This window comes from Cavia porcellus, unplaced genomic scaffold (assembly GCF_034190915.1).
Source record: "Cavia porcellus strain 051 isolate PalLab524CR breed Dunkin Hartley unplaced genomic scaffold, mCavPor4.1 scaffold_18, whole genome shotgun sequence".
In the NCBI taxonomy this organism is placed as follows: Eukaryota; Metazoa; Chordata; class Mammalia; order Rodentia; family Caviidae; genus Cavia; species Cavia porcellus.
In genome coordinates this window covers 48,841,798-48,867,076 of record NW_026947501.1, presented here as the reverse complement: position 1 = coordinate 48,867,076, position 25,279 = coordinate 48,841,798, and the positions used below count along the sequence as shown (strand labels likewise).

Genomic DNA, 25,279 nt, shown 5'->3' with positions numbered 1-25,279 from the left:
CTCCTTGGCGGCGGTGGAGCACAGGTCTCTGCGTCCCTGCAGGCGCCCGGGGGCACTGCGCGCGACGCGTGGGTCGCCGCCGTGTCCCTTCGCCGGACGCGCGCTGGCGGGGCCTCCGGGGCGGGGACAGCGCGGCTCCTCGTGCGGCGCGGCAGCTCCAACTGCGGGCGGCCTGGACTCGGGGGTGGCGGGGTCTCGGCCCCCGAGGGGCACGTGGTTCTGGCCGGCCGCGCCCGGGGGCCACAGCAGGTGCGCGGTGGCGCCGGTCCCCGGCCCGCCCCGGCCCGCCCCGTCCCGCCCCCGCCCGGGGCAGGGCCTGCAGGGCGGCCGGGCGGGCCGGCCGCGGTGGCCTGTGTCCGAGCGCGCGGCTGGCGGGCACCGGGCGCGATGCGCTGAGCGCCGAGCCGGCCGCATGGACCCTGCGCGCCCTGGGCGCGGCCTCCTGCTGCTCCTGGCGCTGCTGCCGGGAGCCGCGGCCGAGACCCCGCCGGACGCGCCGGGGCCCGGGGCCACCAGCGCCGACCCGCCCAGCCCTGCCAGCGTGGTGGCACCGGGGACCACGCCGCTTGAGGAGAGCAGGCTGCCTGTGTTCACGCTGGACTACCCACACGTGCAGATCCCCTTCGAAATCACACTGTGGATCCTGCTGGCCTCACTGGCCAAAATCGGTGAGCGGGCCGGGGGCGGGGGCCGGGGGCCGGGCGGCGGCTCCCGTAGGCGGCAGAGGATCCCTGAGAGGCTGGCTTCGTGCTCCGGTTCCGAATGGACCCCGGCTGGTGCGGCCCCGCGGGATTCGCCTGTCCCGCTGCGTAGACCGGCGAGTTTGACAGCTCTTGCAGAGCGCAGCCGGACCTGCTGGCCGGGAGGAAGTGGGCAGGCCCGGCCTGAGCGGATCAGTGTCGCCCACGGCACTGCGCCGGCCGGCACAGGGCTGATCTGGCCGCATCCCTGGATGCTGGGCACAGAGGGCGCTGGGCAGCCGCAGCCCCTGGTTGAGGAAGCGGTAGGAAGGGCCCATCAGGCCCGGTGCTGCCACTGTCGCTCTCCAGGAAGCCTTTGCTGCAGGGCGACTGCAGGCCAGCGGGACCATGCATATTTAAACGCAGTGGACCTGAACCTTCTTAACTCTGCGTGGGGAGCTGGGGAGCGGGGAGCGAAGGGCTCAGGACGTCTCTCCTCCTCCTCCTTACCCCGACTCTGGATCTCTGCGCTTTTGTATTTTGGTCATGGTGTTTTATTTTTAACCTTATATTTCAAGGACTTTAAAGAAATCTTTAACTATATTAATCCCTGCGGTAATGAGGCTGACAGAATGCTTGCTCCCCTTCCGTGTCCCGGGCTTTGGTCTTGTGAGATGAAGCAGGGTGCTGACTATGGTTGGGGGTGCCAGTTAGGAAGTAATCCTGACAATGGAAGTAATTCCACCAATGCCACAGGACGGTGTCCGGGAGGCTCTAGATTTTCAAGACTGTCTGGGTCTGCTGGGCTGGAGTGAGGGATGAGGAGCAGTGCTCTGGTCTGGAGGAAAGGACTGAGTACAGAGGCCTGGAAGTGGGTGCAGGGGAGGCCCCGAGAGGATGAAGCCAGCAGGGGCTGGGGTGGGGAGGGGTAGGGTGGGAGCCTCCAACACACCTTTGGTGTCAGCGTAAATTAATGAGATTTTGTTGGTAACCAGGGAGCCACATCCCATTTGATGACCTCGCAGGCTGTAATTGCCTGGCTTTGGCTCTGTGGGCTGAGCTGTGCCAGAGGGAGCCAGGCATGCCCATCCCCAGCTAGACTGATAAACTCCAGCCTCTGATAACGCACTCAGATGCCATTTTGGCACCTGATGCAAGTTTGAACCTTCTGGCTGCATGGGGGTGGAAGCCAAAAGCTCCAGGAAACCAATTGGGGTGACAGGGGCTCCCCCTGGGCCCCCGCTGTGTCTCAGCCTGGAGCCCTGAAGCTGTAGAGCACTTGTCCTCATCATGCTGTGGCCTGGCCTTTTCTTTTCTGGCTCTTTCCTCTGTTCTCCACTCCTGATTATTTTAATCAGATTAATTACACTAATGACAGCCGCTAGTGGGCACTTAAGTGCATTATCTGTAATTGTCACAGCCTCATCTTGGTGGCAGGGGAGCCTGTTTGGTAGAGCAGAAAGCTGCCACCTGGGGAAGGTGACTGCTGGGGGTGGGGAGCCAGAGTGACCCATCCCTGCTGGGTGGCATCTCTGTGCCGGTTCTGTTGGGACAGCTCTGGGGGACACAGGTGGCGAGCACCCCGCAACACTGCCCTCTCTGGATGCACATGATGTGGCGGTGGAGTGCAAGTGGCACAGTCCCGCTGCTCTTGCTGACACTCAGCTTCCTCTTGCAAAGCGTGGGCCGCCTCCTGTGCTTCTCTCCTTCTGTCTCCAGCTCTGTACTTGTCCTTTGCCTGCAGTGGCCCTGTGGCCCCTGCCATGTCTGGGATATGCCCTTCTCCTGACCTCATCTCTTTCCTCCTGTGGTGTTGCATTAAGAGGTGTCGGTGCCCGTGTGTGCACAAGCTCGAGGGTGATTTTCTGCCCTGCAGCAGTGTGCTGATCCTGGCACTGGATGCCCCAGGTCCGCTGCTTCCCGACGTGGCCCAGTTCCTGTCCTCCCAGGACTGACAGTGATGGCACATCGCACTTGCCTTCTGTCCTCCCTCGCCATCCACCTTCCCCTGAGTCGGCACTTCTCTGGCTACTATGTTATCTTTCCTTCTGGTATCTCAGCCAGCAGAGAGGTGACAATACCAATGTTTGTGTCTCCTGCCAGAGAGGGATGGTGCAGACTGCTGTGGAGGAGGGGAAGGCACACTTCCTGGGGGCAAAGTGCACCCTTAAGTTCATTCAGAGAGCCCTTGCCTGGGGTCTTTGCTGTGCTTTTTCCTCTCTTATTCCAGCCCTCTCCTGCCTTGTCAGCTGTATTCCTGAACAAACCTGAAACTGACCAGAAGTCTCCAGGCATCCTGTGACACCTGGGGCCCCAAACACTCTGCTTGGCTTGGGCACAACTGTGCTGTGCTGTGCTGTGGGACCCTGTCATAGCTCATAACAAAAGTCAGTTGCTCAAGTTCTGCTTTAATTTTGCATTGATAAAGCTTTTATTTGGGAGTAATCTACTTGTGTTCCACTGCTTGTATCTGAGGAGGAGGAGGGAGGAGAGGAGGGGGAAGGGAGAGGGGGGAGGAGGGGAAGGAGGGGGAGGAAAGGGAGGAGGGGGAGGAACTTCTCTGTGCAGGGGCATGTGAGGCAACCCGGTCCAGCACAGCTCTCACCGAATGCAGTGGCTTCTATTTAGGGTCCTTTAACGCCCTGTACCTGGTGTTCCTGAATTTACCTGCCCCAGAGAACACAGCGAAACATTAAAAAAGGACAGACACGTTGCACAAAGTGGTTGTACCTGCTAATGTGTGTAGGGGTTTTAAATGTCTGATGGCGACATGGTAATAGTTTTGTAGATTTCCATACATTATAACCTTAGAAATATTATAGTTATAAGTGAGAAAGGATTTCTGGAAAAGTATGAATTTTAGCTTTATAGGTACAGTATTATCTTACCTGGTTATCATGGAATATCGACTTCCTAATTATTGAGTTGGGGAGAAAAAACTGGTTGAGAACTTAGAAAGTTTCCTACAAGGATGATGACGATGGCATCTGTGTTGAGGAAGTCATTTAAGTAAATAAACAAACAAACAAACAAACGGAGTGCACCTTGGGTACCTGGGGATTAAACTCACAACCTTGGGCTTGCCAGGCTGGTGCTTATGCCACTGAACAAGATCCCTGGCCCGGTACCTTGGAGAAACTTTAATCAAGTTGGCCAGAGATGTTCCCTGGTCTGTTTGTCTCTTAGCTCCTCAGACATGGAGCTCTTATTCTTTCCCTGTGACTCTTCTTGTTTTGATTTTGCTTTTTGTAGTTATAAATACATACTTTGCCTGGTAAATCCTGCAGGCAGGAATGGAGTTCCACAGCTTGGACCAATGGGTAGCCAAAAGGTTAAACTGAGAAGATGCCTGGTGATTTTGAAGACTCCACTCTGAGGTCTTGGCCCAGGAAGTGGGCCGGGGGGTTCCTGTTGACCTGTGTTGATGTGTGCACCCTACCTCATAAAGTCACAGAAACTCACTTTTCACAACTAGGAACGTCACATTTATCACCTTTAACAGACAGCAGTATTTATTATTCATGAGATGCTCGATTCTTACTGAGTTTTTCACATCTCTTGAAACCTCAACAAATATATAAGTGACTTTTGATGTAAAATTGTCCCTTAGCTGAGTATTCTGTTGAACACCTGTAATTGTAGCATTGGGAAACTGAGGCAGGAGGAGGATGTCAGGCTCAGCCTGGGCAAATTTGTGAACTTAGTGAGACCCTGACTTGATTTTAAATTGGAGCAGATGCTAGGAATGCTCCTGAGTGCCCTGGATTCAAAGACAGTACTGCAAAAACAAAATTTCCTTTTCAGGTTGTGAAAACGCACCTGTAAAACCAAGTGAACTGGCTTTGCTATATGGATAGACTTTGATCAATGATTTTGTTTTCATGTTTACATTTCTATTTGGTTTACTTATGTCTACTGGGTCAAGTTAGTGAATTACTTTTTCAGGAAAATTGTTATTTCATTTGAAATTTTACATTTATTGGAAGACATTTTTTATTAAAGATCTCCATGTTATTTGCTTTCATGCGGTCTCTGCCGCATATTTTCATCATAATTTTATCTATAACATGCTCTATAACCAGGTAAGATAATACTGTACCTATAAAGTTAAAATTCATACTTTTCCAGAAATCCTTTCTCACTTATAACTATAATATTTCTAAGGTTATAATTCATTTTTAGTTGACTTCTTATTTATCAGCTTATTCTCCTACCTTTATGATTTACTTACTCCTACTTGCTTTGAGGTTGTTTATTTAATTATTGAATTGAAAGTTTAGCTCAGTATCGAATGTACTTTTTTTCCAGAGTCAACTCTTGTCTTTCATGGGTAATTACTCTTTGAAAAAGCACTAATAGTTAAAACATAATCAATATTATTTTTAATAGTTTGCATAGTATTATTGTACATTTATGAATCTCTGAGGTCCAAGATTGATAGGCACTTATGTTAAAATTATATCATTTTATTAAAATGGACAAAATTATTTCATTAGTTTACTTCACTGTTATAACTCCAGGAAGCCAGTTTACCATCTTCAATGTCTTCAAAATACAAGTAATTGTTGCACTAATTAAATTCAAACCCACTTTCTGCTGTATATACTTAAAATTGAGTAAAAAGGTAGGCATATTCATGATACTCAAAGTTTATGTAAATTACTATTTAGTGGAAACAGTAATAATAATAACACTAGTAGAGAAAAATGACTTCAGTGAAGTGATGCAAAGGAAGTAACATTTGCCAAATAAATTGCTGAATACTGTTTTTGCTATAAATAGCAAAACAATGGTGTTTTGAGAAAGCTTAATACAAAGTATCAGTGATAAAGCTGGAAAGATAACTGATTGATGGGTTCAGCTCAGGGTGTTCAGCTACCAAATTGAAGTCCATAAAATCTTCATGAGATCATGAAATAAAACAAGATTATTAAGGGTAATTTTTCTTAAAGGTAACTTAATGAGTATTTCCTGGAAGAGGAGCAATATATAAATACTTTTTTAGTGTTATTTTAGTTGTGTTGCAGAATTTTTATATGGAAAGGTTTCACTGTGTTGAAGTTTCAGTATTTCCAGTTCCCTTGTGATATTTTATTCCCACCTTAATAATTATTTAATTTTATTTTTTAGTTAATAAATATATGAATAATGTGTTCATATTGTGTAACAATTTTGTTAGCTAAGCATGGTGTTGATATTTAGTATTGATTGGTGTGGCTTCATATGGGGCCACTTTTAATCTATAATTTGTATGTTAGCTTGAAAAAGAATATATTTATATTCTCATAGGTGTTGAATTTTATACCTGTGTGCATGCATATATATGAACACACACATACAGGCAGACTAATAAATTCTCTAATCATAAAGTTCAAATCATTAATAGTACAGGCAGAAACTATAAAGTTTCTGATCATGATATTAAAACTATTAATATTATCAGGTTTTTGGCTGCTTTCTCTATCAGTTTCTGTGTTATGTGAAATCAACCTTTAAGACCCTTCTGCTGGTTACTATTATAGTCTTATAAATTATCACTTTATTTTGATGCCATGTTATTAAGCGCATACTAGTTTAACACTGTTGTGCATTCTGAATGAGTTCTTCCTTTAATACTTTTCTGTGATTCAACATCTATTTCTTGTATCATTATTATGTTCAATAAAATATTTTGCATACACACTTTTCCTTATCTGTGCTTTCTGTGCCATCATTTATAGGTTCCATACCTTTACTATCACATCAGCATTGTCATTTTTGTTTAGATGCTTCTCATTGAGCCATGTGTGACTTTATATTTTGAAATCTCTGAAGTTCAGAAAGAGAAATGCAGTTACTTTACATTTTTTGTGAACAATGATATATATGATCTATTTTTGTTCTCATTTTATTGTGGTATTTTTAGTGCCTTGATTTTTATTTTTTGAAAGAGTTTGGCTTGTTTACTTTTTTAATTAGTGACTGTCCAATTTATTATGATTATCTGATTTATTAGGGGCCAACACCAATTTTTTGGACTCACTTCCCAAGCAATTATTTTTAGCATATTGTATAGTCATGTAATTTCAGGTGCATAACTTAACTCTGTGATCTAGTGCTAAATAAAGATGACAATATCACTGTCATAGACCATTGAGAGAATTAAACAGTCTGTATATTACAATGTTCAGATATTTTCCTTGAATGTAGCAACCACGGCATTTACTATTTTATTAGCTTCTTCTAGTAGCGCTTAAACGTCATAAGTTTTTAATGCCTATTTCAAATTCTAATTTTTTTTGCCTTGTAATTTAGATGAGTTTTGTATTTGTCTTTCTGAAAGTTAGGGGTTTTTTGCAAACAATTGTTATGTTGATTTCTAAACAAGATTTTTAATTTTTCTCTATTTTTATACCTAGCTCTTCATTCCTTCCAGGTGCTTCTTTTTTATTCAGAGTATGTTCTTCAGTGGAGACTTTCAGTCTTGTCTGAAAGCATCTTTATTCTGATTGTATTGTTGAATGAAAAGTCACCACCTACAGGGTTTGGAGGGCCACGGGAAGTCATGGATTCATTATTTTCTGCTCTCTTTTTGTTATGAGTAATTATGTTGCTGTGCTCGTGAGCCTTGTGTATTAACCTGATTTCTCTGGTTGCATTTAAGACTCTGGTTATTTCTGGTACTCTCTTGCTCTCTATGTGCCTGGGTGTGGACTTATTTTATTTTTTGACTTAGAACTTGTTGTATGTTTATGTCTCTTAACTGCTTTTCATGTTTTTTATCTCTTTTCTTTTCTCTACTATTTCTTCCTAATTTCATCAGCTTTTCCCTCCAGCTTACCACATTACTTTTAGTATGCATCCAGTTTGTATTTCACTTACCCATTAGATTTTTAATCTTAGATTTTCACTTAAACTTTAAAGTCCTGCTATACTGGTATATTGAATTATACTTATTTAATTGCTGTTGATTACTTAGCTTTTACTCTTTATTCCTTTAGTCATCTCAACTATATCCATTCTATAGCCTCTTTCAGATTATTCTCAGTTTTTCCTAGTTCTTTGGGCATAAATTCTTATGCTTATCACTTCTATGCCTTTCTCTTCTGAATATTTATGTCTTATATAGATGGTGGTTTTCATTGTGAGCTTCTCTTCACCAATCGGTTTTCTTTGATGTAGTCTGTTTCCCTTATGTTGTGAGATGTTCTTACAGTATGATTTATAATGTCATTTCTGAATCTAGGGTTTCAGTGATCCATTTTTAATCTTGGTGTCTTAGCTTGGCCTTCCTACATGAGTCAAAACCTGTAAATACAGACCTTATATCTGTAAGTCTGTTAAGCCTGGAGTTCTATACTTCATAGGTGAGAATCTTCCTGGCCCAAAGCCCATGAAGTATTGGCATGCTTCTTTTTCCTTTTCTCCTGGCCACCGGCATCTTTTTTCCTCTATTTATTTATTTAGGACAAAGTAGCTCTTTGAAACTTGTGAATTTATGCAAGAGTCCTTCCTATGAAAGTCAGATTTCTTGTCCCAGTGGCTATTTAAACTGCCAGGTCCAAGCACCTGGGGCAAGCTCAGGTTTGGAACTCCCTTCTTGGATCAATAGGGGTTAGGGCCCAACTGACATCTCTCGCTAGGATTTCTCTCATCATTTCTGGCCTACACATTTTCCTTTATTTTGACCTTACCTACTTATTAATACATACTTTCCTTGAATCGGGCTCTGTCTGTGTCCAGATTATTGGTTACCCTTGTAATATTGTGAGTGGTGCATATTAAAGAAGTAAATGTTTAGACAATGTTCAAAATTCCTGGCTATATTCTGCTGTCAGAATATCACAGTGGCTTCCCTTTAATGTAAGACAAAAAATAATTGTATTTTCTTCAGTATTTTTTAAATTGGTAGGATGGAGTAGTGTGACCACAGTGCCTTGTTTTACCTTCTATGTTTTTAAACTCAGCTGTTGAGGAAGTGGTGGGCCCAAGCTTTGGAAAAGATGCCACAGAGAAGAGTATGGAGACCCTAGTTCTGCCATTAACTTGGTCTTAGGATCCTGGCAAGATGTCCCCTAGGTGGTTCTCTCACTGAGTTAGTGAACATTGAGGACCATCTCTGCCTCATTTGTTTATTATTTCTAAAAGGATGATGCAAGTCTGTGTAGAGGAGGGAGTCACTGATGACAGAGCTTTTCATTTCATTGCAAAAGAAACTGAAGCCAAGACAAGTATGTGTTTATTACATTATGGTGATGTGTAGACCTGGGTGTGTTGACATTCCAAATGATGCCTGGAATTATAGCTTATTCACGTCCAATTACATCTCTTAAATATAATGAGTCATAATTGACCTATTTTCTGCAACAATCTGTGCTTTGTTTCTCACTATTCACGAGGTGTCTGATGTAAATTTGACCAGCGCATCTTCTGTTTGCAGGAGTCTAGTATTCCTCTCCCGTTGTAGTAATTCCAGGGGAGGTGCAAGGGAATTCTCTGAAAAGGTCTGATGTGGCTGGGAAAGAATCGCACTGCATAGGTGAATCTTGTGTTCTTCTTTTGTGTTGGCTTACACACGCTCACGTGGGAAAGACAGGAGAAAACGAACCGACCATTACACTTAGAAATTTCTGCTGAAAACGAGTCAGATGACACCCTCCTCTTCTGCAGGGGGGTGCGGCCTGAAGGAGATGAAAGGATTTGCTGTCCACAGACAATTTCTTAGGGAGCCCCAGGGCAGTGGCACCGCTTCCTCGTCGTATTTCCCTAACTCTGCTGCTGTTTGTCGGTCTCACTGAGGTCCCAGGTCTGTTTCCTAGGTGTCCCCGTGCCAGGAAGCTGGCACAGAGCGAGGCAGCAAGTGCTGGCTTTGCTGTGACACTGGAGCATGGAAATGGGTGAGAGGCTCTGTTGCAGTTTCTCTAATGAAATAATAACAGCCAGCAAGGATGGAGCATTGTTCCCTGCCAGGTATCTGGGCCAAGTGCTCTGTCCTCACTGCCTGACTCCATCTCCTAGCAGCTCCAGAAGGGATGACAGGAGCTTTAGGGAACTTCATCTACTAGCGTGTCCCAGGCATCAGGGCTGCAGGGTGCAAGAGGAGCCCCGGCTTCCTCAGGCTGCTGTGCCTGGTGCTGCCGCATTACCTGTCCTGGGAAGGGACCCAAGGAGTGTGTTTGTGTTTGTGTGCATTCATCCAACAGCTGACTAAAAGCCTTAGAACTTGTGTCTGCACTAAACATGCACAGAAGCTTTCCTTGCCGCTGTTCCGTATGGCATAGGGTGAGAGCTAACCACATGGCATGCGCATGGCAGATGCAAGTGATCCAGGGTGACCTGGGGTGATTTAATGTGCGCAGGAGAAAGTGTATCATCTCTACCCAGGTGTGGCACCATGTCTGTGAGGAGCCTGGGTAGACACCCACTTTGATGACCCCTGGAGGTAGGGATCCGCAAGGACAGCTCTTCTGTCCTTCCACCTATGGGTACCAGGGCACCTCTTGTGTGTCTCCTGTCACTCAGCCCTGGCCAGGCCTCTGCTCTGAAGTCTCGTGTGGGACCTCTGTTACCTCCTGAGCACCACTGTGGATTGTCACAGCAAATCTCTCTCCATGGTGATAATTCCACTGTCTCCTTCCGAGGGTCTCTGTGAGGCCCAGGTGTGATCATCTGTGAAAGCAAACTGGGACACAAATTCTGTGCTAGCGCGACTTCATGGTACCTTCTGAACTGAGCAGGGCGGAGCTAACCCAAGTGAGGAGGAACACGTGAACAGTGTGAGGCTGGAACTTCTGAGGTTTAGCGTGGCCTTTCCTGAGATCTGGAAGATGCAGAATTTCAGTGCATAAGAAATGCAGCCACTTTCTCTTATCTGAAGTTTCATATTCCAGGCAACTTGTGTTCAATGGTGATCTGAAAATATGGACATTTGTGTTTATTCTCTCAAGACAGATAGACCACATTCCTCTTACTTTTATAACACTATGCATTGTAATTGTGCTATCTTGTTACCTGTTGTTAATCTCTTCCTCTGTCAAGTTTATAAGTCAAACTTGATCTTAGAAGCATAGAGTGTTTGGTCCTACATGCTTCAGGCATCTGGGAGTGGGAGGGCCTTAGAACATATCCCCCAGTAGATAAGGGGGAACCACGGTATAAATTTAACATGTTAAGGACTCATAGATTAAAGGAAGGCTCACCTTCTGTGTAGATTTACTATACGGTAACTTGGTCAAAGTTCAACCCCAGCAGATTATAGGAGAAAAACATGTTGATTTTTTTTTATTGTACACACATGGGCCCTTATTGAATGGCATCACGTGGTACACACCCATGCATGCACAAATGTCATTCATTAGGATGTAGACTTTGCCAGGTAAGGGACTTTGTTTGACTCATTGCCCGGAATGTTACCTGGCACACAGTAGGTACTCAATAAATCATGACTGAGTCAATGAATAAATAATATTTGGAGACACTTTTTGTCTTCCTACAATTTCACTGTACGACGCTGAAGGTGACCCTGCTTTGTGGTTTCTGTGTGACACACAAGGTTTGCACTCATTGTCCGGGCAGATATATTACTAATGTGTCTGTTCCTCTCTTATTTCTTAGTTTTGGGTCTCTACACTTCTGACACTCATGCTGTGGAGCTGGGCAAACCTCAAGTGGGAACTGAAGTTCTGGGGCCCATAATCTGTTTTCTGCCACTTACCAGCTGTGGATTTGGCACGAGAGTCAATCTCTATAACTTCTATTATTTCATCTGTAAAGTGGGATAATAGAAATAGTGGCTTCTTCACCTAGTTGTTGTGAGGATACAGTGACATTTGCTATGGTAAAGACCTCGGATTTTGGATCAATGCAGATTTCTTGCTTCCTTCTTCGAAGCTTCGAAGAAGCTGTAACAGCGTTACAATGTGAAATCTGCTTCATCCATTTGTTCCATGGGAGCTGAGTAGATTGTTTAGATGTTCTGGTCTCCTGCTGCTGGTGTTATGAGTAGGTTTCTTTCCAAATCATACATATTTCAGTTTCCAGTGTCTTTAGTTTGGCTAAGTGGGTTGGCAGTGGGGAGGGCAGCACACACCCACTTACCCAGGTTTCTCCTTGGAAACTGAAGCTTGAGAGGGGCAGGGAAGAGAGGAAGCAAATGCTTCTCTGCCTCTTCTGGCCCTGCCCTGAGAATCTGTCAGCTGCGGGGTCTCCTGGGTGGCTCAGCATCTGCAGACACAGCTGCCCTTGCAAGCACATTAAAAATGCATTTGATCACCAGGTGCATTCCAACTATTCTTAGCGCATTTTCTTTGGTACTATTTTTTTTTTAAGAACTCTAGATATCAAAGATTTTTAACGCCCAGTGCCACTAGGGTAGTGACAACTCCTTTAAACTGTCACCAGCTCTGCCCCCTGCTGCATCCTAAGTCCTAAAGCCACTGCTATGCACTTCCCGCCCTGGGATGGAGAGGGAAGTGGTGGGGAGACACTGCCCTCCTCCTCTTATCTGTAGAAACTCTTAATTCAGGGTGGGGGAGGGATGATGCTCTGTCCACAGCAGCAACCCTGGGCCACTTTCCTGACGGCTTTCCTCTCCAGGGGAACTCACCGTGCTGGAGGAACTCCAAAAGCCCACGCATCTGCGTAAATTAGCTCCTGGCTGGCACTGGGTCCTGTTGCCTGGACAGACTTTCTACAGAGCCCAGGTCACCATCTGATGTGATTATTTATTTACTCCCAGGTGTCTCCCTCTCCTCTCCTGGAAGGGGCTGGATGCAGGCTGTGTCTTTTGTTTTTGTCCGTGTACAATGCACTTAATTAAGCTAATGCTGCCTGAGTTCCTGGTAATCCTGACTATTTCCAGGTGTTTCACGGTCTCCCTCTACCTTTGTCTTCAAGAGTCTTTTTTCTCTTTGGTTTTCTGTGACTGCTGAGGTGCACTTATCCAGGCCTCCCAGGCAAAGGGCACGCTCGGGCATGGGTACCAAAGGCCTTTGGTTGGTGGGAGATGATTTATATAGAAATGACTTTGCTCCTCTGCAATGATGATGATGATGATGATGATGATGATGATGATGATGATGATTATCTGTTTGGTTTTTTTGTTTGGGCTTGCTGTTTTAGTTTTGTAGTTTTGTGCTTTGGAACCACCAACACTGGGGAGACTTTGTCTCTGAACTGGTAAATGTAACGGATGAAACTCTAGTCCTTCCCTTTCCCACCAGGGCATTCCTGGGCTGCCTGTCACTCAAATGAAACATAGTAATGGTGAAAACAATAGCTCAGGAGACAGTCCCTCTGGAGTCTAATGTGCACCCCTTCCTGCAGGTGAAAGGTCCCTCAGGCTGCACTGTAGGCCAGGGGTTGTGACTGAGCACAAATCTGCCACGTTGGCAACCTGTGATGAGGGAGTGGCGTCCTCAGTGAAAGGATAGGATTCTAGGTACTTGGGAAGATAGCATGATTTCCCAAATAAGGTAGTTTCCTAGTTTAGCCTGGGCTGCCAGCATGCAAGCGGGTTCCCTGCCTACAAATGACCACGGTCCGCAGCTGGGTGTCAGCAACCACTTAGTTGAAAAATGGTACCAGGTAGCGATTACTGGCAATTGTGGGTCCCTTTACCACATTTTCCTCACTTATTTTAAGCAAGTGGTAAACTGGTTGAGCAGCCAGGCTCCTGAAGAGCTAGAAACCAGACAGAAAATGAAGCTCCCACCCAAAGGGCATGGGTGGGTGGGGTGGTCTCCTAGGAAAACCATGTACTGCTTAATAGCAGCAGCATGGGGACAGAACACCAAAGTTGGTTTAAGTCGTTTACTAAAATGTGGCCTGAAAGAGTGATGGACCCTATGATTTAGTGCCCAGTCTAGGGCACTGGAGTGAAATTTGCTTTCTACTCTTGGTGTGGGAAGAGAGGTTGGATTTAGATTATGGAACAGCACAGGCCTCCTCACCATGACCGGGAGTGTGCTGCTCCCTGACCTAACTGCAGAGGGTCTGTGCACAAATCAGCTCAAGGCCTCAGTTGCTTTGTGGAGGGGCTCCCCCTAACTCGTGCTTGTCCTCTGGGAAGTTTTACCTGTGTGAATCTTCAGTCAGATCCTTTTGTGACCAACCCTTGACTTCACTGACCTAAATGGAAGACAAGAGAAAACAAATACAGGACAGAGGGCTGTCAGGAAGGCTACACTAGTGTCATTTGCAGGAAAATAGGTGCACCTTGGAACCGTAATGTTGAGTGAGAGAAATCAGACACTCACGCTTCAGTATTGCTGGCTTCTCTTTTTATACCTGAGTATAAATAAATTAAAGCGCCAAACAAAAGATAAATAATAGGAAACAGAAAGAGATGGATATTTTGCAAAACGGAAGGTGACTGAGAGATGGAGGGAGGTAAAAGAAAGGAAAGGGGTTAAAGGAAGAACGAAGATGTCATGGACAGGTGCCAGCTCGCTGTTACGGATGGAATGTGATTGTTACATACAGCAGATCTGGACTAAAAAATAAAAGTTAAAAGAATGAAGAAATGAGACAAGAGGCTGCCAACCAAGAGGAGAGGGGACCAGGCTCACAGGGGACGGAAGCCGCTTCCCTGTGGCAGGTGTAGAGCCCTGGGACCCGCTGAACGCCATTGCAAACTCGTCCACTCCACTCGCACCACTGTGAAACTCAAGAGTCAGCTTTGCAAAGTAAGAACCTTCCATGGGTCCAGGGCACCAGCGAGGATCTTGTTTCCCCCCTGGCTGGGCTGGAAATTCCCTGGCGTGGGGATCACTTCCTTGGGCTTCAGGCGGGACACATTTCACACCCAGTAGAAGATGCACAGAGACATTTGGAGAGCTCCCAGGGACCTTCCTTTCTTTCCTGCAGCAGGTTTTGGAGTGGGCCCAACCAAGCCAGGTCTAATTTCCGGGCTGCCCCTAGGTGTCTCATGTCTGTCTCGTCTTCACTGCTGTGGAGCATTTCACAGAGTTCCTGCGACACAGACCTGGCATTGTTCCTCCTTCCGTGCTGGAATCTGAGCGTCCTGGTGGCTGAAGCTGATGGCTTCCTAAGCGGATCTGACCTCCACCTGCCTCACATACTGTGTTTCTGGCTTCAGCAAGGCTGAACCCGAGACACTGTCCTGCAGCAGAAAGTAGCCAGGGCACTCAAGCATGTGATTGGTTTGAGTTTATTTAATTGTGGCAAACCATCCAATACAACACTCAAAACCACCAATCCCCTAAATCAAACGCAGGTCATATTATTTACAGAGAGCTGCAATGCTTGTTGTTGATCTATTTCTTTGCTTTTTCTCCACTGGCTTTCTTAAAACTCTATGCTCAGTTTTCTGGTGTTGCAAGAGTCAGTTTATTTTATAGGAGCTGTGTGCAAAAGAATTTGACACCCAAATGGTACGAGATTCTGCTTGGGCATCCTCTGTTGATGTTTTTAAAAAGTTTTGGGAATATAACAAGCTTTGTACCATCAAAGGAGCCAACTGTCTGGCACCTGGGCACTGTGATAGTGGCCCCTGAATTGGCTTCTCTGGAGGTGTCAGAGGTTGTGGAGATGCATCAGGTCATAAGGTCAGGACTGCAGCAGTGGCCTTGTTCCCCTCACAGTGTCACCTGTGCTGCCCTTTCTCTTTTCCTGCCTCTCAGGGGCCAGGAGGACATTATCCAGGACCCAGCAGCCCACCCCACTGACAGGACCTGCCGTGTCACTCCCTCCAGGGTCCCTTTGAGCAGGGGTTCAATATCAGCTGCTCCACCTGGGTGCCCTTCTCCTGCTCAGAACATCGCTCTTCCTGGACACTTTGACATGTGGGGAAAAGAGTCCCCTGTCCCTGGAAGGATAGCTTGCTGTTTTCTTCAGTTAGTGATTTCCCACAAAATCAGAAAATTTTCCATATCAGAAGGCAGAGAGCAGCACTTTCTCTTCCTCGGGGTATGTCCTTCTGTGTCATGGGGACTGAGCATCCCTGTAGCACTGTCACTGAGAAGGGTTCACTGGTGACGAGTGTGTGTGTAAGTGTGTGTGTGTGTGCGTGTGTGTGTATCGGGTACTTACCTGCACGGGCTGCACATTCTTCCATACACACTCAACATCTTTCAGGTTTTGAAGAGTAATTACTAGGTTGCTATTTAAAAACTATAAAAGAATGAATGTGTGTTACACATGGGGACTAATCCCCCAAGATTAATGTAATTGTTGTATACTGCCAACCTATACTTGTAAAAATTAAAATTCAAACAACTATGAAATTTTTTTAAAATGCAAATTTTTAAAGCTGTGGAATATCTAGTTATGGGTATCAGAAGAATCCATTCAGCAAAATGTTTCTTCACCTCACTGGACAGTGGCCCTTGCGTGGACTGAGGGGTGCCTCTTCCCACTCCTGCTGACTGAGAAACTGCCTCTGGTGTCTGACAGAGAAGTGCAGCCCGTTCTGCTGATGTTTCAGGATAAGCCGGACAGGAAGATTCAGACAGAGACTTCTCAGCTTCTACAGACAAACTCCGTGTTGGAAATGTCGAGATGGGCTGAGAAAGATCAGGCCTCCTACAGGCCCCTGGGCTCCTGCTAAGCCTCTGAGCAGCCCCTGGCCTGGGCTTTTTAGCTTTTACTGTCCGTGCTTCTCCAAGCGTGACAGGCTCTGCCCGTATCAACCCTTCATAGGCTGCTAGCGCCCGAAGTCGAATTTCACTGTAAACCCAGCCCGCAGGACACAGTGCAGCACTGTGTGATTCCCTCCAGTCCTGTGACTGACGACCTGCAGCCCAGCTCCACAGAAGAAGAATGACTGTCTCTCAATCTGGGGAACTTGGCAGCCGGGGCCACACTCTCAGGCTCTGCAGGTTTTGTGCCTGCCTGGGACACCCCCAGTGACCCTTGCTCAATCCAGGGAACTGGACGGCCAGAGGTGAGTGTCTGCACACCATAGTGAGCCCCAGCAGAGTTTACGATCATCGCTCCCAGTGGTCAAGGAACTGCCTAGCTTCCAGCCACTTAGACTAGACTAGATTTTGTGGGAGGTTTTGTGTCCCAACTAATTATGCCCACTTCAATCAGGGGACATGTGAAGTATTCACCAAAGCACTAGTCCTTGCTCAGGGAGGGCTTTGGACTATCACCCACCGTGGGTAGGAGCCCGCCCAGCTTCCTGGAACACTGGAGGTGGCACGGGAGGTCCTGTGGGCCTGACTGGACCACACTTGGCAACCTCCACTCAGTCCCAGGAGCTGAGGGCATAAAAGACAATTTCCAATAGGTCTTGGAACAACACTTGAAACAGAGAAATATAGGAAAATGACAAAATGAATCTGTGATGGTAAAAACAGCTATTCTGAAGAAAACAAGACATTTTAATAGCCAGTGCTGATTTAATATCATCTTGTTTTGAAGTCCTACCATGCTTTTGTTCTTCTGTCTCCATTGGTTCTATCATGTGTATCCTACTGGATTTTATTATGTGTGATAGTATAAACAAAATCTTTTGTGGACAAGGAGATGATATAGTAACCATTGTTTGTTTTCTATTAGTTGGTTCTGAATGCTCTGTAATACTTTCATTCTCTTGAATGGTTTTATACTATTTTGTTATGTTTGATACTTTAGTGTATGAAGGTATACTCAAATATTTCAAGGAAAGAGACACTATGGTAACTACTGTTATGTCTGGTTGTCTTGTGGTGGAATACTATGTTGCTTAAATTGTTCTGTTCTGATCTGTTTTGTTATGTCCTCTTTTATGTTAATCTTTTTAAAATAAATTAAAAAAAAATTTAAAAAAAGAACAGGAATGATCACATCGTACAGCCCAGGAAATGATCTGAATGCAGTATCCAAAGTCTGCTTTCTACTGCGGGTGAATCACTTTTAAATGACTCTAAAGCCAAAAAAATCATAGACTTCATAAATTGGGCTCTGTCGTTTGCAGCCCTGGGTGGGATACGTGTGCGTTCAGGATGAGTTGGCATTTGTTTGACCGTCAAGTTAGCACTGATCAAAATGAGCACATTCCTAGCAAGTAATTGTGCTACAGAGTGAGAGATAAATAAAACAGAAGTAGTTGGTGTTCCCTGATCACTTGTAGAATACTTGATGTTCTACCCCAGAATGAACAGCATAGGAAAAGGTTCATGGTAGACAAGCACTGAGGTACCCATCACTTTGTCATGAGATGATGATCCCTGAGAGGGAAACCCCTGGGTGAACAGCTGTCAGCAGAAGTGGCTGCTTCACTGAAGTGAAAGTGTTACTTGGAATGAGTTTTGTTCTGGGAGAACGAATTGTAAACCGGATTCGTTCATAATCAAAGTGAGTCTTATACAGTACACCTGTGAATCTTGCCTACTACACTTGTGAAAGTTCCCAACTCAAATGTTCATAATTGGGCACCTTAAATGTATCTGTGAGTCAAAGCCACAACCTTAACAGTTTCAAGGAAAATAAAAACCATATTGTCACTTCTGCTGCTCGGTTTTCCACTGGACGTTACTTCCGGTAAGCCCCAGAGCTGGTACCATAGGGATGTGTGCTGTGGGAGATTGAGACATCCCATTAATGTGCAGCATTTGCATGTGTCCCGCCCTTTGACATTCTTTCTACTATGACGTTTTGCTAAGAGTACTTATTTTCCCCCTTGAGCTGCTGGTGTTCTTGGATTTTGCTTCTCGCTTTGGAACAGCCCATGCCTTGCACATGTTACATCCACACACACAACATGGCTGTGCGAAGCCTGTCTTCCCGCTGTTTGAAGCAATCAGTGAGGGCTGGGGTGACACAGAGCGGCCACACCTCACACATACCCACCCTAGCAGCACCTTCTTCTCTACTGTTTGCTGATGCCATTAAGTCAGAACTTCATTTTGCTTTGCCATCATAACTTTATAGTGATGAGCCAAAAGGATAGCATGAAAGTGAGGATGACCTTCATCTTGATGTAATGCAAGGAAACGAGATTATCTTACCCATTTTAAGTGTTCAGCTTCACGGTGTTAAGTATGGCCACATGGCTATGCAGCCTTTAGCATGTGGCTCCAAAATTTTGTCATCTTCCTAAAGTGACACCGTCTCTATCACCAGTAAACACTAACATCCCAGTTGTCCTCTGCCCCAGTGACCCATAACCTATGTCTCTATATGGATGGACTGGTCCAGGGACTGCCTGTAACAGTCATGGCCAGGAGTCACTCTTTGCTGTACGTCCAACGTGAAAGTTGTAAGGAAGAACAGTATGGTTCTGTCACCCTAATTTACACAAAGATTCCACCCAGATTTACACCCAGATTCATAAAAATATAAAACTTCAGCACAAGCCAATATAAACCAGTTGACTGTGCATTCTGTTGGGAAATAAAAGAATTCAAAGATTAAAGGAAACAGTAGACGTTAGAACTTGGCCTGTGGGGCTTGTGATAAAAGGTGAGGGGCGGACCTTAGCTTTCCACCTTTGGGATTTGCATTTATAAGATGCAATCCGCTGCACTTTCACTGCCTATGTCTTTATAGGGTTGGCCTCTGATCCCTAAAGGGAACCAAGAAGATTAAAGGGCAGATGAACAGCTTTTTCTTTATTTCCATTTTTGCCTAAATAAAAACTTCTGACACTGAATATGTGGGGTTTTTTTTTTTTTCTCTCACACTACCACCAATTTTCCACTTCTCTGGAAGCCACAGGGCTGACCTACCTTGAGTTCTGATGCTGAGGCTGTGGAGGTAGAGCAGAGCCTATGTTGCAGGTGCTCAGCCCCACAAGATTGTCCTTTGGACAATCTGACCAATGCGCTATACATTGGGGTTTCTCTGACCTCCTCTTAAGGTGGATAATTTGCTTTGGTAGCTCATGAAACTCAGGGAAACACTTAAGCTATCTGGTTTACTGTAAAAGATGAAATGAACTACATGGAAAAAAAGGTCCATAGGGCAAGGGGTGGGGGAGAGTGTGGAATCTCCCTGCCTTCGGCAGTCCAGCACCTCCAAGTACTCACTAGGCTAGGCGCTCTCTCTTCTCTGTGTTCAGGTTCCTATCAAGGCTCTGTTTACACAGGCAGCTCAATAAATCATTGCACATTAGTATTTTTACTGGACCTCTGGCTTCTCCCCACCCTCCAGAGTTCAAGCTGTGGGGCTTGCAATCCCTCTCCCCATGCTCTGGTCTCTGTGACCAGTCCCATCCTGAAAGCTGCTGAGGGACCCTGCCCTCAGATATCTCTGCTCACACAAAAGGTGCCCATGACTCAGAGATTCCAACTGTCTTGACACTTGGGGACGGAAGACCAAGACCAGATATGGTATGAGACAGAGTTTGCAAGTGAGTCCAGTTTGGCCTCAGCCCTGTAGACCTGTCCCCTGGCGGGTGTAGCAGACCCTCAGGTGACCTGCAAGCCCGCTCCTGGGATCTGAAAGAGGAACAGACCACCTTTCTGCTCGGTGTTTGAAAGCTGCCTTTAGAATCAGTTGGGCTTTTGTAAAAGCCTTTTGTCAAATTCAGGGAATTCTTTTCTGTTTCTAATTTGCTGAGAGTTTTTATCAAGAAGCTGAGTTTGTTCAGTGCTTTTTCTGCATCCATTGACACAATCCTGTAATTCCTCTTCTATAGCCTAGTTATATGATGGATTACTTTAAATGATTTTTAATGGTAAGCAAACCTCGCGTCCCTGGATGAAACACCACGTGACCGTAGTGTATAATTCATTTTACTTACTGTCGAACCCACTGCTGGTATTCTTGTGAAGACTTTTACACCTATTAATAACAGCTCTTGATCTGTTACTTGGTTTCCCGTATTGCCTTTGGAATTAGCATAATACTGGGTTTATGAAGTGAAATGTGAAGTGTTCCCTACTCTTTCGTTTTTTGAAAGAAGTTACGTAAAATCAGTGTTATTTTGTAAAATTAAGCAGTGAAATCACATAGGCCCAGAGATTTAGGGGGGGTTACAGAACAGCTTCATTGAGATATAATTAGTACACAATTATCCCTTAGCATCTGAGAGAGATGGGTTCCAATGTGCCCATGGAAACCAAACCTACAGATACTCAAATCATTTTGGAAAAATGGCATAATATTTGTAAGTAACTACAGGTACCTTCCTGTGCACTTTAAGTCACATTTCATTATTTAATGTCTCCTGCAGTGCAAATGCTATGTCAGTAGCTGTTATACTGTATCATTTATTGAACAATGACAAGGAAAAAAGTGCATGTTTAGCTCATAGTGCTCCATCTGTGATAGTTTTGTGCATTTTGAGAGCCAACTGTATCTTAAAAGTCACTCGAAAAATTTACATTTTAGGGATATTTTATAATTTCACTTGTTAAATTTTTGTTAGCTATAGGGTTACACAAAGGCCCTCTCTATACTGCTGATATTGGGTGACTTGTGTGCATTCGAATTCTTGGGGAATCAGTCCCCTTCCGCTACAGTGTCAAGCATGTGTGCAGAACTGGTTATGGCGTCCTCTTACCAATCGTTTGATGACAGGGACTATAGTAAGGCCCCATGTCATTCCCAGTGTTGGTGTCCTGTGTCCTCTGTCCCTTCTCAGTCAGGGATTCCAGAAGTTTGCCTCATTTTTACGGCATGCTGGAAGCCGTGTTCTCCATGCAGTCCTCCCCTGGCACATTGGAGAGGGAAGGACCATTGCCAGACGGTGAAACCCAGCTCCCTCCACTTCCTTCCCTGGGGTCCCAGCTCTCCTACAAGACCGAGCCACAGATGCCCTGCTAAGTCTTTTGAGGGTGAGACCACAGTTCCCCTTGTGACATTTGGCTGGGGTAGAGCAGGTACTTTTGAAGACTCCTTTCTTGTTGGGTGGACAGTTTCCCCAGCCCCCGTCCTGAGGGAGGAAGCAGACCATTGCCAGGGCTTTGGCTGGCGGTGCCTGTGGACACTTCCGACATACCAGACGCTTCCACTTCTTGTATGACAATGACGGGAGCAAAGGAGGTGACTGTGAGAACCTGCTACTGTGTTGCTTTTCAGGTTTGGATACCCCACCATCTGCTAGGCATCCACCTTTGATTTCCACTTTCCCAAGTCTTTCTTGTGTTTGCTTTATACAGAATGCCTGCACTGAGGCTGTTCAGAAGTATTGCTTGGGAAAAATATAGAAACGCACGTGTACTCATCTTCCTGCAAGTAGAAAGCTATTCTTTTCTTTTCAACCTTCCTGTCCTCCTGTTTTACTTTTGCACAAACTTTACAGCAGTGAATTCAGGCAGGCCTGTCTTCTAGCTCAATATTCTTTCTGTTTGTCCCTAGGCTAATCAATCACATCTTGGGGAAGCAGGATGATTATAGCATAGGATTATGTTCTGGTTTTGTACTTTTTTTTTTTAACGTTAAACTCTTAGACCTTTATGGAATTTTCCACATCTGTGGAAGTGAAAAAGAAACTTCCTATTGACTATGCTGGCTATGGCTCCGCATCCACCTGCTCCATAATGCTAGCTGAATTACTGCTCCTCCCCGTCGTTACACAGCTTCTGCTTTTACACGACCTCACTGTGCCTCTGCACGGCGTGATCTGCTTTACTGTTTCACCCCTTTGATTCATGATGCCTGTCATAAAAAGGTGCAGCAGTAGGCGGGGCGAGTCTGACCTCAGACCCTGAGAAGAGGCAGCTCCTCAGCCGTAAGGTGTAGACATTGTCTGCCGTGTCTTCCAAGAAAACCTGCCATCAAAAACCTGCCGTCAGCTTGTGAAGTTTCTTGACACTTTCCAAGGAGACCCTGATTGGCATTTGCTGTCTTGATTTTCTTTCCGGCCTCTTTCTCTCCTCTCACTGTTTTCCACTTTAGTGAGAGCCTGGCTGTATGTGCCACTGTTTGGACTCAGCCTTGCCCGACTGCCCACGCCACCAGCCCTCTCTTGGGGATCTGTGAAGGACCTCTAGTTAGGCAAACCCAGGGTCCCACTTACAGCTGTGAGTCAGGCCGTGAGCTTCCCGTGCTCCGAACCCCACTGGCTCCCAGTAGCTCTCAGGACGCACCCAAGGTCCTTCCCACGGCCACAGGTCTGTGTGTTCTGCTGTCTTCCTGTTGTGTTTTCACTCCCTTCCATGGCTCCTGCATTACAAGCTCCAGCCCAAGCAGCCTCCTTGGTTCAAGCAGCTCCCAAATCAGGGCCTCTCTCTTGGTTCTGGAAAGTTCTTTCCACCATGTTTCACTCTTTGTCATCCTTCAAATTTCGTCCAGGTGTCATCTGTCAAAGGCCTTCCCTGTCCACGGTGATGTAAAATACCGGTCCCTGCTCTCTCTGCCTTCCTTTGCTCCTTCGTTACCAGCTGTGCGTAATTTCTGTTTCCCACCATTGGACCGTGGTCTTCCGGGAAGAGCCCTTCTGTAATTCCCTGCTGCATCCTGGTACAGCTTTGGGTCTCTGACAGCCGGCTCTCAGGCCATGTAAATGCCCCTTGGTCCTCTAGACGCTGTGGCCCAGGCAGGCACACTGCCCCTTCTATAGGGCACCCAGCTTTTCCTCAGCTCTCCCCTTGCTTCCTTCTCTCAGAAGAGAACGGTCCCGTGTCCTTACCTGGACCATGTCCCCTTCTTTGGTGATTGTTACATCTCCTTGTTTATAACAGGGTGCTCAATCTTGAATCATAATCACTTAAGGTCCCATCTGATCTCCTGCACTTGATGCCAGCTCCCTAGTGTCAGGGTCCCTCTGCAATCCAGCTCAGGCTCTCAGGCCCTTGTCCAAGCAGGGACTTGATAGATATCCAGGTAGGGCTGTCTCTGCTTGCGTCTTCCCAGGTCCACTGCGGGTGATGGGGAGCTCCACAGATTTTCTTTTTCTTTGTGAGTGGTCATCCCATGTACGAAAGTCAAATTCCACCCAAATTCTGCCTTGGAATTACACAGCAATTTTTTAGTGTTCCCCTTATATTTTGAATTATTTTAATTATTATAAGTCCTTGGTAAACCAACAAGCAGAACATTAAGAAAAACTCTAGAGTTACAGATCTGTTATTTTTGACATACTTGTCACATGTATATTTTAGTCCCGGTGCATGATTACATGTTAACACAAATTTACACCGGCATGTTAAAGTTTTTGACATAGATCAATCAGTTAATTGTGCTTTATGTACTGAACTCCATTTTGTGTTATTTATTTGTTTATTCATTGTTTTCATTATTTACTCAGTGTGATTCTGTTTCCAGGAACCAGGTTTTTTCCACTCTTTTGTCCACTTGAGTTTTGCGGGTGATAGCCCTGTGCCTTTTACTTCCTCCATGCTTCTGTCTGGCTGCCTGGGGCTTACTGCTCTTATATTTTTAACTTATCTATTTGGTTGTTGTTTTAATTGAGATGCAAAAAAAAAAAAAAAAAAAAAAAAAAAAAAAAAAAAAAAAAAAAAAAAAACAGCATTTGCAGGCTTGGTTGAACCTGCCTGTTCTTCTTAATAATTAATTGTAAGTTAGGTATATTCTGTGAATATTTCCCTGACATTTTCCCCGACGGGCAGGCTCTGTTTCCTTCACAACATGCTTGATCTTTAAGTGCAGGAGTTCCTGAGCGAGCCAGGCCGGTAGCTGCGGTCCGGTCACTGTGTGGTGCCTGCTTGGTACCTGTGGGTACTTGCCCTGAACTTAACCTGAGACTGGCAAATATTTGTTGATCCAGTTGATATCCTTTTTGCCCATAACTCTGTGGGATTTTTGTTTGGGCTTTTTTTCTTCTGTAGTTCAAACCTGCTTTGTATTTCTCTGTGGTGGCAGTCTCCGCTTGTGATGTTTACATTGTTGCTGTTCTGCGGGTCCTGCTATCTGCTGCCTCTCCTGTCTTCTCTCTCTTCTCTCGCCCCAGATTTTGACAAATAGGTCACAGCCGGCAGAATGAGAAAATGTAATGAACTCATGCCGTGCTGCTTAGTTCTGTGTAGATCTTCAGCTTGAAGACTCTTTAAACATGTATGCGGACAGAATTGAAACGAGTTCCTCCTAGGGGAGGCAGATCTGCACGGTGTAATTTATATAATTCTTTACTTTTCCCACGCAGTGAATTTCTATTGCAATCACAATATGATAGTAAACCCTTAAAGCACCTACTCTGACAGGCTTTTATGCACTGGTAATAAAAACTGAATGATACAGTATACAGTGTCCCCAACACAATAAACCGCAATCAGTCAGGCAACACAAAGGGAATAACCAGAAATAGGTGCCACGTTATCTCAGGGCACAGGTGCACCTACAGTTGGCTCCATGTGGCCTGCTGGCTATGCTTGGCTTCTGCATTTCCAAACGGTAAAATCCAACCGGAGGAACATCTTGGGACCTGTGAGCTGGGGTGGGATTCTAGCTTCTGTGTATGGAATCACAGCGGCACTGTCGATCTTGGTATCAACTACAGCTGCTTGGGCACGGCAAAGGGGCAGTGAGATGTGGCCTGAAAGCTGAAGCCGTTTACCAGCTGGCCTACCTCAGGCCACTGGCTGCCAGGACCCAAACCGCAGAGTAGCCTGTACCCACTGTAGCTTGTGTTCAGCCTTGTAAAAACCATCAAAAATTCATTTGATTTTTTCCCCCCAATAACCATTTTCCACACTACATAGCGTGACAATATTGTGAGAGATTGTGGCTTGGGAAGGCACATTCTGTGTGTTCACGATCACTTCCCCTGC

The 25,279-nt window shown here is 45.6% G+C and overlaps 1 protein-coding gene across 1 annotated transcript in view; it reads left to right on the top strand.

Annotated features, from left to right (window-relative positions):
• The first annotated feature begins 340 nt into the window (after positions 1-340).
• The window catches only part of Slc9a2 (solute carrier family 9 member A2), an 80,825-nt gene continuing 55,886 nt past the window's right edge, over positions 341-25,279 (top strand). Inside the window, exon 1 of the mRNA XM_063229744.1 lies at positions 341-668. Within this exon, the coding sequence (XP_063085814.1) occupies positions 413-668 (256 nt within the window). The 5' untranslated portion in view covers positions 341-412. The remainder of the gene's footprint in view (positions 669-25,279) is intronic.